Source organism: Fukomys damarensis, unplaced genomic scaffold, assembly GCF_012274545.1.
Source record: "Fukomys damarensis isolate Sample0158 unplaced genomic scaffold, DMR_v1.0_HiC HiC_scaffold_23, whole genome shotgun sequence".
NCBI classification, from domain to species: Eukaryota; Metazoa; Chordata; class Mammalia; order Rodentia; family Bathyergidae; genus Fukomys; species Fukomys damarensis.
In genome coordinates, this window is record NW_022900935.1 from 49616251 (window position 1) to 49629735 (window position 13485).

A 13485-nucleotide genomic window follows, 5' to 3' on the forward strand; every position below is an offset into this window, starting at 1 on the left:
TGTTTTTTTTTTGGTACCAGGGATCGAACTTGGGTCCTTGCACTTGCAAGGTAGGCGGTGGCACCACTGAGCTAAATCCCCGGCCCTGTTTTGTGGTTTGTTTGTTTGTTTGTTTTTGTTTTTGGTACTGGGAATGAACTTAGGTTCTTGGGCCTTTGAGACAAGGTCTCACTGTGTAGTTGAGACTGGCTTTAAACTTGTGATGGTCCTCCTGCCTCAGCCTCTGGAGTGCTGAGATTTACAGGCTGCATCACCATGCCTGCTTCCCCTCTATTCTTTATTTGCATACTCATTTATTTTCTCCTCCTCGGAAAGCTGGAAAAGTTTGCTTTTCTGGAAGTTTATTCTGTTAATAATTACGTAAAATCATCTACACAATCTTTTGCTACTCACATTTTTAAAATATATTTTATATATTTGTGGTTATGTACCCTGGTTTGTATATTGCCTATTCAGTCTGTTCTATAACCTTGAATTGAGTCTTATTTATCCTTTTATCCCTGGAATTTGAACACCTTGAAGTAGCTTTTAAAACTTCTTTCTGTATAATACATGATAAGTATTCAGTAAATCGTTAATAGTTAGCAAAGTTTAGGAATAAAATTAAATGCTAGAGTAGATTAAGTGGCCTCCAGTCTTTTTCCGTTGACCTTTTCCTATTCACGATAATAATAGCCAGCATATTTTAAGCATTACTAAGTGTTAGGTAGTGTGACAGGTAATTAATAAGTTCTTGATTTATTTCTCTCTTTCTTTTCTCACAGCAGCTTTGTGAAAGTATGCTTTTATTTTCTCCATTTACACATGTGGAAATTGAGGTTTAGAATATATGATTTACTCAAGGCCTCCTTAAACCCAGGTCTTTCTGACTCCAAAGTTCATATTTCTGATTGCTACATCCTAAAAAATGTTTAAAGGTTTTATTTGTTTGCTTTTTAAGGACTGCCCCATTGAAGAAGTATTAAAAATTCAGTTAAAAATCTTAATCCAGGAAGATTTCTTACTTCCTGCTTTTATCCAAGTCCTCAGTTTGAAGAACTTTTCTGCCTTCTAGTAATATATCTGACTTTCACACAAAATCAGATTCTATAACACTGTTTCACTTCTGTTAGTTGTTCCAGATTTTGGGCAATAGACCCAAACCATTCTTGCAGTGTGTTCTCATGCTAGAACTACCAAACAAGTGTATTCATTAAATAATGCCAGAAATTGGTTAGCAGAATTTGTCAACCTGACAAGCTAGATCTTATAATAGTAGCATCTTCCAAAGAATAAGAAATTATTTATCCAATCATACTTGTAGATTCAACTTGAAAAGTATGCATGTGTGCAAGTGCCTATATGTGCACCTATAATCCCAGCTACAGGGATGGAGGGGGGTGTTGAGACAGGAAGATGGCAAGTTCAAGGCTAGCATGGGCAACTTAGTGAAACCCTGTCTTAAAACTAGTATAAGAAAATGAAAAAAAAGGCTGGAGATGGCTCTCATTGGTAGAACATTTAGGTTCAATCTCCAGTACTAAAAAAAAAAAAAAAAAAAGCATATGATCTATGCTTGAACTATGTCTCCAGCCTCTCAATTAATTTTAGGTACATTATATTTAATGATATATAGGCTAACTTATGTGAGCTTATGCATAAGCTTTCTTCCTAGCTTAGATATGCCATAGGACAGGTTTTGTTTATTTGCAATGCTGAGAATTGGACTTAGGGCCTTATGCATGCTAGGTGAGTTCACTACCATTTAGCTGCACCTCCAGTCTTATAATAACTGTAGTTTTGTTTTTTTGTTTTTTGTACCGAGGATCGAACTCTGGTCCTTGTGCTTGAGAGGCAGGCAGTGGACCCACTGAGCTAAATCCCCAGCCTATACTTTAGTTTTTAAATCTGGTTGTAAGGTTAAGAAACAAAAAGAAAGGGCTGGGGATTTAGCTCAGTGGTTCTGCCGCCTGCCTCCAGAGCTCAAGGTTCCAAGTTCGAGCCCTGGTAACTAAAAGGGAAAGGAGGGGGAGGGGGAGGAAAGAAGAAACAAAACCAAAAACCAAGCACGTTCTCTTCTTCTACACCTCCACCACTGAGATACATCCTGAGCCCCAAACACACTTTAAGGAATCTGTAGGGAAATTACTAGAAATATAAAATAATTGATGGAATTTATGTATTTTAATTTTGATTCTTTTTTTTTTTGAGATATATATTTCCTCCTTATTTGTTGTTCCCTTTACTGAATGCTTTTGGTATATGTCACCCTATATGACATGAAGTGAAGTCATATGATAGGCTACTCTGATATTTTCCCTGCAAGTTTTTAATGTGGTTTTACTTAAAAAAAAAAAACCAAAAAACTGGTAAAATTGGGGCTGGGGATTTAGCTCAGTGGTTTGGCTACCTGCCTCACAAGCGCAACCTCTCAAGTTAAATCCCCAGTACCAACAAACAAACAACAACATCAACAAAAAAAACCTGGTAAAATCTTTTTGTAGGTACCTTTGTCTTTTTTTTCCTTACGTATCCGTAGAGGGCATGGCAGGCAACTGAACAGATTGGTCTATAGAGAGGTGAGAAGCAAATAGTGTGGGAGTACAGATTAGATTCATGCTTATTCTTTCGTTTTTACAGGGTACTAGAATAGTCTCAATGTACAAGGATAAAGGGAAGAAGATAGGCGCTCTTTGGGTGAAATCTTTTATTTTTTTGGTACTGGGGATCAAACTCGGACCCTTTTGCTTGTGAGGCAGGCAGTGGAACCACTGAGCTAAATCCCTGCCTCTGCCCTTTTTTTTTTTTGAGACAGTCTCACTCTGTAGTTCGGGCTGGTCTCACTCACTGTGTAGCCCATACTAGCTTTAAACTCAGAATTCTCCTGCCCCTGCCTCTGGAGTATGTGCCTGACTTATACTAACTTCTTTTAAAGTTTCCAAGTGAGTTACCTGACACCAAAGTAAGTGTAACAGTTCATTTCTCACATTCTAGATAATTTTCTACCTCTAAATGTTATGTGTATGTGCTGCCGAAGCAAGCACACCTCTAAATGTTATGTGAATGGACAAAAGATCCTCTTAAAGGAACCAAGGGAATTTTGTAAAACTTGGAATTGGGGTAATTTGGATTCTGGGTTTTGGCCAGTTGTTTTCAGTGCATGAAAACTTAGTACTTCATGCTGTTTCAAGAAAAGGGAATTAAAAATAATGCCACTAAGGTAGAAACAATGCATTTCTTGGTCAGTTAGGGAATAAAAACAATAGAATTACCCATTGACTTTCCTATGGGAAGCAGAAGGCCTGTGAACTTGTAGTTATGGGGCACCCTTCAAAGGCTGGGCTTATTAAACAGTCTGTTCAAAGCACCTACCTGAGGTCCTTGTTTGGTACCTTTTAAGATACATTTTCTTACATATGATGCCTTAAGAGTAGAACTAGGGGCTCACTGTCACATAATCACTTTTCTCTGAATTGTCTTTTCATTCAGTACCCTACTATGCACTATACTGTTTAGTTCTTCACTCCAACTTTTCATCTATTTTTCCTGATTGAGTCTGGCACTGGACAAATTGTTATTTGAGCATCTCCCATGGTCACAATCAGTTGGTATATGGTGCTGCCAGAAATCTGATTGGAAGGCTGATAAGAATTCATTTATGTTTAAATTGCCATAATCTAAGCTCAGTTGTCTACTTTTGGGAGGCATTCACTGTGTGGTTATAGTTACTAGATCTTATTTTACCTGGACAGAACATCCTGAGTGTTATATAACTTGTGGAAGCACTTTGCTGTGTATTAAGCTGTCTTAGCTCATGTGATCTCTTCCATTGCAGATGAGCAGGAAGCATTGGACTCGATCATGAAGGACCTGGTGGCTCTCCAGATGAGCCGACGTCCCCGGGTGTCTGCATATGAGACCATGAAGAACAAGGACACGGGTCACCCAAATAGGCAGGTGTGTGTGGTTCTGGCAGAGCTTATCTAGATTTGTTGGGGAGGGATTTTCAAATGGATCTATGTGAAAAGCCAAGGCTACTCAAATACTGGCCCTGAATACTGTTGGTCCCTTTCTTTCAGCCTGTTGAATGGTGATATATGCCAACGACGTATGTCTGGAGTCCCAAAGCCTTGTGCATAGCATTTCATCTGCAGAGAATAATTCCTTCACTTGTTATGGGGACAGTATTTGTATAATTATTTTTCCTTTACTGAGTATTTGGCAATTATTCAGATTCATAATCCCTAACTCCTATTTTTGTTAACATTTAAACTTATGTGCCATGAGAATCTTCCTCTCACTGTTAATGTCATTTACTATCTTGTTTCCTGGGTACTTTGGCCTACAGAGAGGAGTGAACAGATGGGGAGCTCTCCCACTTAGTGGGTATTCAGTGCTGTGTCTGATGGCTCTGTTGGGCACGTTGATGAAAATTTCTCCCTGAAATTCTCCCTTGTGGTTCCCTCTCTTATTGGCTAACTTGCTCTCTCATTTAAATCTTGTCTGCCAATTCTTCAGAGGTACATTTGGATCTTAGAGAAAGTACAGTGGTACCTCGCTATACAAACTCAGTTCTCTCTGCAATTCTGGTCACAAACCAAACTGGACAAGAACTGAATCAAATTTCTCCGTAAGGTCAACATTGAACCTAGCCATTGAATTTGACTTGTTTCTCATCCAGCTCAGTTTGCAACCAGAATCATGGAAAAAATCAAATTTGTGAACCAAAGTACCACTGTATGAGGCTCTACAACTTTTTCTATCTGTGGTTTGCTAGATATAGCCTTCTAGAGTATTTCCTGCTTTTAGGAATTCTAGGGAACTGGAAGGAGGGGGGAGTCTTTTTGTTTCATGTTATAACAGAAGGATTAGTTTAGAGAGCTGCTTTGAGTGTTCTAATTATCTTACAAAATTGGGGTAACAGATTAGAGACCATTCTTGTACTATTCTCATACATTATTCTGTCTAATTGTGTGAACTTTCCCTTGAAGTAACTTATTTGTATTCAGAGCCACTTTTTGAAGGAACGTTTTACCAGAAGTGGGTCCCCTCCCCCAGGCTTGAGCCTAATGACCTCACTTTCCTTCCTGTCCATGTGCACAGCCACTCTAGTTAGCTGATCTTTCTCCAAACTGGACTATTAGCATGGATATCAGTTAGTGGGCGAAAAGGAGAAACTTTCTTGGAGGACTCGAAGGGACCACTCTGGGGAAAAGAGGACTGAAGTAGTCTCTGATAGTCTTTAAGAGGGGAGGGATTGCTTTTTGGGAATCCTGTTTTGAAACTAAAAACTACCATAGAAGTCCTGACTTTTTAACTGTGCCTGCTGCTGTGTTAGTGGAATGAAATCAGTGGCTTTGAGATTGTGAAAAGGATTGATGATTGGTTAGAAAGTAAATTTAACAAGACCTATCAGCTCTTCGGACTGCAATTTGCTTGAATAATGTCAAACTTTCTTCTGTTGCATGGAGGATACACATTATTAACCTCAGTTTTTTTGTTTTTAAAGAAAAAACACAGCAGCAGCAGCTCAGCCCTTCTGAACAGCCCCACAATAACAACAAGCTCATGTGCAGGGGCCAGTGAAAAAAAGAAATTTTTGGTAAGGACCCATACTGCCTGTTAAAGCTGAAATGTGCTTTTTAATTTTGCTTCTCATGCTAGAAGAGTAAAATTAATTTCCCAGACAAGTGATTTTGGTGGATTTGTAGGGAGCACTGGTTATTCTAGTCATCATACAATTAGATGATATTATTCATAAGCAGCCTTTATTGATGCTGTCCAGTAAACTTGATGATGACAGAAATGTTCTGTATTTATGTTGTCTATTATGGTTGCCACTAGCCACTTATGGCTGTTAGAAACTTTATTTTAAATTTTATTTAAATTATTAAACTAAAATTTTAATTTAGCCATATGTGGCTGGTGGCTATAGTATTGAGTAGTACACCTTTATATACTGTAAGGCTTACATAGTATGTAAAGTTCTACTGCCTAGTACAGACTTAAAAGGGACTGTTGATTTGTTGGGCAAAAACTTAAGTGTATGGAGGTGGGCATGGTGGTACACACTTGTAATCTTAACATCCTGGGAGGCTGAGGCAGAAGGATTGTAAGTTAGACTGCAGCCTGGGCAACCTAGCAACGTAGTGAGATTCTGCCTCAGAATAAAAAATGTAGAAAGGACTGAGGATAAATGTCAGTATGAAGGTCTTGAGTTGAGTCCCCAGTACCACCAAAACGAGGGGACATTAAATGTCTCTTTAGAAAGGTGCAGATGGATACATCCATTCCTTCTACATAGGTCATGAGTTTCTTTGCATTGTGATAAACTCATCAGTGGGAATCCTAACATTCTGTTCTTTGGGGAATGGGAAACTGTAGAAATAACATGGCTGTTTAGAAATTGAAGCTCAGAGTTTTAATATTGGGTAATATTAGGTCAAGGGGTAATGAAAATGTCAAAATAGCCTTTCCCCTTAATGAAGTCAAGGTTGTAAAATGTTTTCTCCTGAGAAGTACAGCACTTTCTGACCAAGAGAGCAAAAAGAATTCAGTTCTGGAGAAATAGGGTGAGATAGGTATGTGGGGAATGCATGGGGGAGAGGTATTTGCAATTTAGTGTAATAAAAAGAACCTGGTCATGTTAATGTGTGAAAATAGGACTTTACAATTTATTGAGTAAATTAACATTTATTATTATTTTTCCTAGCATAGGCCTAGGATAGAATGGAACAGGGTTTTGGTTTTTCTTTCTTTTTTCCCCATTACTAATTCTTCTGCTAGAAAGTCCATGCTTATGAAGAGAAAGGACTAAAAGATCAAAAACTAATTTGAAGGCTAAGAGAAGCCAAATTGGGTTAAGAAATGTCAAATTGAACTAAAGATTCAAATTGCAGAGTCACAGTTGAAGGTAACCCAAGCATTTTGGCTAGCGATAAAGGCTGTTTATTCATGGTGGACTGATGTTGGCAGAGGCAAACAGTCCCTCAGTGTGAGAATGGTGGTGTAGGCTACAAAGGCCGAGTTGAGATTGGCACAACTTCATGGGACTCATGCTTGGCACAGCTAGGAAAGCCAAAAAGCTGAGTTCATTGACAGGATTGTTTGAGGGCTGAGTCCTGGAAGAGCTGGAGAACCTAATTCAAACTCTCTTGGCAGAATTTTAGACATCCATTTCCTTAAATAAACAAGCTGAGTAACCAATTGAAGGAGAGAATGCATTTGATAACAAATAAGCATTCTGAGGAGCCATAGGAGTATATGGGTAATGGCGTACTCAGCTAAGAGGTAGGTTCTTTTCTCTGCATTCTCCCTTCTGTATGTTAGATCCCTGGAGATTTCCAGCATGGTTAGATGTTGTGGCTTGAGTCTGTGGATGATTTTGCAAGCTGTGGTGTACAACACTCTGTCAGCTGACATACACTAAGTGCTTTATGGGTGCTGGTTCTTTGTGGATCTGATAACTTGATAAAGTGAAAGAGTACTAGCCTAGAAGTCCTAGAGTTATTTGTTTACCATCTGTTTACGTATGAGCTTTTCAAATTATAGAGTGCTTTCCACAACAACAGTTAATAATATCAACAATTATAAGAAAGTGTATAATACTTTTAAGATTTCCAGAGATTTTACACAGAGGTATTAAGTAGAGCCAGATAGCAAACCTAGATCTTCTGACTCTTTCTCACAGAAGTTTTACCAAATGTAAGTCATATAATCTTGGGTTATGGGTTTTCTTACCCTTGTTGTTATCATCTGATTGATGGTCTTTGCAGATTTCTGAATCTAGCCTAATTTCTGAAAACCACAGTGAAGGAAGAAATACAATCCTTATTTCCCTGGATTCTTGTTTCCCTTGAATCTTATCAAAATGGTAGGTAGATGCTTAAACAGAATCTGGGATCTGGGTCTGACTCTCCAGATACTTACTAATAGGTTCTTCAGAATGGAAAAGCTGCTTTCTTTATGGAAAGCACTGGTGGGGCAGGGCTTTTGCTATCAGTCCTAGAGGAAGGGAATTCCGGGAGCTAGTTCCCCTAGCAGGGTCAGTTGAGTAGACTGCCTTTTGCTCTTACAGTGATAGACCTAGCTCTTCAGAGTTTCCCTTCTCTTCGAGGATTATTGATAAGATGGGCTGGCCAGTTTGAACATAAGATATACAATAACATACAAGCCTGACCTTATATTTTGTAAGACTGATTCATAATCATTTCTTCCATTGTTCTCTCTGACTTTCCTGAGTCATGATTGCAAGTAAAATTTTTATTTTTCTTGCCTTTTTCTTTTATTTACTTACTGTCTGGCAAAATAAAGACTGCAGTTCCAAAGAGCCATTGAAGTTATATACAGCAAATACAAGAAGAGAGGGTAATACAAATCAGAGGATAAGAAAGATAATGGCTAACTGAGGTGTTTGCCATTAGATCATAAACTTTTGTGTAATAAACAGTTTGATTTTGATAAGAAAGATAATGGCTAACTGAGGTGTTTGCCATTAGATCATAAACCTTTGTGTAAAAAACAGTTTGATTTTACTGAATTTCCCCAGAGCACTCTTGGATTGATTACATGTTCAACCACAAAGTTCAGACTTTGAGAGGGTCGTTTCTGCTTAAGTTTGATGTTATCAGTTCCCCCTTACTGTCCCTGTGAGTTCCCAAATCTGTAGTATAACCTTAAGAACTGCTCTGTCCCTCTTCTTTCTCCTTCTCCTTTTTTTTTTTTTTTTTTAAATTATAACCTGTCCCTCTTCTGAGTGTGACTCTCACTCACTATTCTCACCAGTTAACTGTGATGGAGAGGGGATTTGAACCTTCCTACATTTTTTAACTTTTTTCCTCGCATCTGTGGTTTCTCTTCATTCCGTTCAACAGTGCCTATAGTCAACCTTCTTAGATACACACACACAAAATATGTAGGTTATGTGCCTTGTATCCCAGGAATTATACAGTCTTATTCAGGAAATGAGAATTACACACACACAAAAAAAGAGATTATGGTAGGATGTGATTGTATCTAATTAATTGTATGGTTCTGCTATAGAAAACCAGGAAAGTAAAAGGCATAAACTTGGTCCAAATGCACTAAGGAGTCATTTCAACTGGAGGTGGCATTTTAGCCAAGCTGTGAAGAATGTATAAAAGTTTAGCTGGTTGTGGAGGAGGAAGGGGGAACTTCAGGTCAGAAAAAAGATGATTTAAAAGGTCTATGGAAAAAGAACAAGTATGGTTTACTGTATTTCAGAAATAAGAGTGAGCATTGATTTGGTTGGAGAAGAGGGTTTCCATGGGGAGCAAAAAGTGTGAGATGGTTAAGTAAACTAAATGAGCCTAAATTTCAGAGGGCTTCAAATGATAGCAGAGAATTTAGACTTCATTCTCCATAGGCCATGGGTATCCCTGATCACTTTTTGAATGAGGAAGGCATATATTGAATGAGATAGATAAGATTGTTAGATCTGTAGAGGAATGTAGCATGGGCTGAAGGCAGGAAGCTGAGAGGTACAGAGGTGGCTTTTGGAATCCAGGTGACCTACAATATGTCAGAAAGAATGGAAAGCGAAGTTTCGAGTGGAGGCCTTTGAAGTGAGAATTGGAACTTGCTGTCTGAGGGGAGAAAGGATCGAGTAGATCTCTGAGCTTTAAATTTGTATAACTGAGAACAGCAGTACCAAAACTAGAAGTAGCAACACTGAGAAGGGAAACTAATTTTGGAAGGTAGGTAATGTAGACATATATGGCCAGGTCAAGTTTTGAGATTACAGTGGATGGACTGGGGATTTAGCTCAGTGGTGCTGCTGCTTGCCTCGCAAGCACAAGGTCCCAAGTTCAATCCCCGGTACCAAAAAAAAAAATAGATTACAGTGGGAAAAAAACTTTTAAAGTATGTGAAGTGTGTGTGTGTTGTTCCCACCCACCCAGTAGTGGGGATCAAACTCAGGACCTTGCACTTGCTAGGCAGCCAGGTTCCACTGAGCTACATCCCTGACCCATGTGTGTTGATTTTTGCAGGTCCACAGTCTCTTATGTACAATCTGAAATCCAAAGAATTCTGCACACTACAGCTTTGTTTTGTTTTTTAATTCGTAGCGAACTCATTGGCAACAAAACTTGGTCTGAACAGACAGAGATATTCATAGTCTGTCTTTATTCCATTTATTGTGCATATTTGTACTTTTACTACAAAAATTGGATAGCTTGGAAAACTAGTTTGTACTGTGTTAACAGACAAACTGCAGACTGTAGAAACTTACGATGATATGTCTAGTATGAGGAAGGAGGACAGTGTTCCCTTATAGTCACTTAGCAACTTTGGTCAAGGGAGCCTCACTATCTTGGGCTATGTGACTGGGGAGAAGTTTAGCATCCGTTCTCTTCCCAGCTCTTGGTCAGAGCTAGACAAGTGGGGGGAAAAATACCTAAACTAACTTCAGGAAATACAGGGGAGTGCAGGAAATACTTGTGAGCATTCTGCCTCTCTGATAGGAGTGCTGTCCCAGCCACCCCCTCGCTCCCCTGGGAAGATGAAGGCATCACATGATACATAGAATACATACCACACTACCTCAGTAAGTCCTAAATGTGCATTCTGAAATATTTTTGGCCTCAGTGGTTTTGATTCAAGCATGATGGGACTATATTATCACTTATTGAGCCCTTATAAATTGGGTATTATTCTAATCTCTTTACTTGGTTATTATTATATGTAAGTGTAAATCCATTAGATAAATACTGTACTATCATTATTTTTACTTTAAAGACAAGGAGACAGTCATTGAGAGGTTACATAACAAGTTCAAGGTCACACAAGAAGCTATAGAGCTAGGAAGTAAAGTCAGTGGTTTGACCCACATGCTACATTTTTAACAACTGCATAATCTGCCTCAAATACATAACAAACAAAGTTTTGCTTCATAGATTGGGGCTGAACATAGAGATTTGAGAATCTTCTTTTTAGAGACTGACTTTTGATTAATTGTATCCCTATTGAGGGGTATTGGAGGGGAAAGGCACCCAGAGATTAAAAGCCCATGGTCACATATGGGACGAGGGGACAAGAGGACACAAAGAAGAATCAGCAAAGAAACAAGTGGCTAGAGTTGGCTACCAGTACAAAATGCCTCCGAGAGGTGAAGGAGAAGAGTTGGCAGGAAGGAATTGAATAGTTACCTTTATCTGAACCATCCTTATCTGTGGCTTCTTTGGTTGGTTGTTTGTTTGTTTTGTTTTTTTTTTTGGGGGGGGGACCGGGGATTGAACTCAGGTCCTTTTGCTTGCAAGGCAGGCGGTGGCACCACTGAGCTAAATCTCCGGCCCTCCATGGCTTCTTCTTGTGAGCCTGTCAGGGGAAATGCAGATTTGGGCACATCACATGATACGTGGAAGCCTGCAGCATGCTCTGGGATGGCTGTCATGGCATCAGAGATGGCATCTTTGTTTGTACTGTTTAGTAGTCCCAAGCTTGATTAGGCTTGAATACAAGTGATTTGTGATTTGGAGCAAAAAAATCTGTTACATTTCTGACTAAATTCATATAGAGCTGTGTTCCTGTTACAGCCCATCATGAAATAATTTAGTTCCTTCAGTCTGTAAGGAGACTGAGGAGGCTCCTTCTTGCCACAGTTTTTAAGATTGAAAAAATTCAGATAAAAATCAACAGAAAAAGACATGAGGAAATTTGAATCAACTGTGGGCTTTAGTTGATATGTCAATATTAACTGATAAGTCAGGTGTAGTGGCACATGTCTGTAATCCCAGCACTCATGAGTCTAAGGCAGGATTGCTGAGAGTTCCAGGACAACCTGGGTTACATATGAGTTCAAGGCCAGTCTAAACTACATGTTAGATCATAGTACAAAACAACAACAACCAAAAAAAAACCCTGATTGTAGCAAAAGGAAACATCCTATGCTGATGTAAGATGTTAATAATAGGGAAAACTTGTGTGAGGGGATTATATGGGAACTCTGCTCTAGCTCAAATTTTCTGTAACTTCAAAAAAATCTATTAATTAAAAAAGTACTAATAATGAGAGGTACACTAAGGTGTGCTGGGCTGTAGACAGGAGGAGTGGAAGGGTGTAGTAACCTACCTACAGGGGCAGAAAGGACTACAAGATTACTGAGTACTTGGGATGCTCCAGAGCTCGTTGTGGGAGTAGAAAGTGGGAAACTGGAGACCACATGTCCGCTCATGACAGCATGTCTGAAGGACCATGCTTTGGCGGGCTTTTGTTACAGCAGTTGCTTAGAATAGTGAGGGAAGGAAAAAAAGACACGGCGATGAGAAAACTGCTGACACTCATAAACCTTGAATCCATGTGGCATCTCCCTCCACTGCACTGCCCTGCCTTCTGTTCATGTACTGTACATATGTACACATGCATGTGTTCTACCTGGAGTGTCCCAATCCACCCACAACCTCAGTCAAAGGCTCCCTTCTGGTTTCAATTTACTACATGATTGGTGTCCTGGTGTCTAGGTTCTGACTCCATTGTTACCCTAGATATGGGGAGCTTTTAATCTCTTTCTTTATGAATTCCAAAAGGGAAGGTCACATAAGATTCGTTGGTAGTGTTGCTTTCAGTTGCTGCCGATGGTCCCATTGAAGCCTTGCCATCCGTGAGTGAAATAAGCCATTTGACTGTGTAACATTGAGCTTGATAGTCAGGAGCCAGGCTTCTAGAGTTTGAGTCCTGGCTCTTACTTTACAAACAGTATGATGTGGGGGCCAGGGATTTAGCTCAGTGGTTCCAGCGCCTGCTTCGAAAGCATAGGGATCCAAGTTCAATCCCCGGTACCAAAAACAAAAAAAAAAAAACAGTATAATGTGACCTTGGTAAACTTACTGAACCTTGTTGTAACTCAGGAAATTTTATTTATCTTTGGTAAAATAGTGATAGTAATAGTACTTGTTGTGAGAATTAGTTTAATTAATATATGTAACATGCATAGAACAATTTTAGTATGCAGTAAGTGCTCAATAAATGTTAGCTATTACTGTATTATAAATGGTTCGTGTTACATGAAAACATAAGAGAGCCATATTGGGGCTGTATTTGAAGTTAGCACATTACATGCCTTGTCCCAGCTGTCTGCTAGTTAATACATGTACTTTCCAGGGACCCTAAGTTCTTGGAGCTTCACTTTCCTTATCTTTAAAATAATGGGTTAGAGGATAGTATTCATATTTTCTAATTCAGTGATTCTCAAAGTGTACTGTGGGGACCATCCAGGAGACTTCTAAGAACCTTTTGAGGCCAAGATGTACATTTATGATTTCATTTGCCTTTTCTATCCCCATTCTCTTTTGCATGCTCTCTCTCTCTCTTTTTTTTTTTTTTTTTTTGTATCAGGGATTGAATACAGGACCTCATGATTGCCAGGCAGGGACTGTGCTGCTGAGCTAAATCCCCAGCCCAACCCTCATTCTTTTAAGAATGTACAGTGGAGTTTTCCAGAAGCTACATGTTATGTGTTACTGCAACACATTGAAAGTAGAAACAGGC

The 13485-nt window shown here is 39.1% G+C and overlaps 1 protein-coding gene across 2 annotated transcripts in view; it reads left to right on the forward strand.

Annotated features, from left to right (window-relative positions):
- The window catches only part of Map3k3 (mitogen-activated protein kinase kinase kinase 3), a 70978-nt gene that overhangs the window by 6696 nt on the left and 50797 nt on the right, over positions 1–13485 (forward strand). The window contains exons 2-3 of one of the 2 annotated variants that reach the window (XM_010616720.2): positions 3815–3936; positions 5489–5581. In XM_010616720.2, coding sequence (XP_010615022.1) covers positions 3815–3936; positions 5489–5581 — 215 coding nt within the window. The remainder of the gene's footprint in view (positions 1–3814; positions 3937–5488; positions 5582–13485) is intronic. The other variant, XM_010616721.2, reaches the window with a different exon arrangement.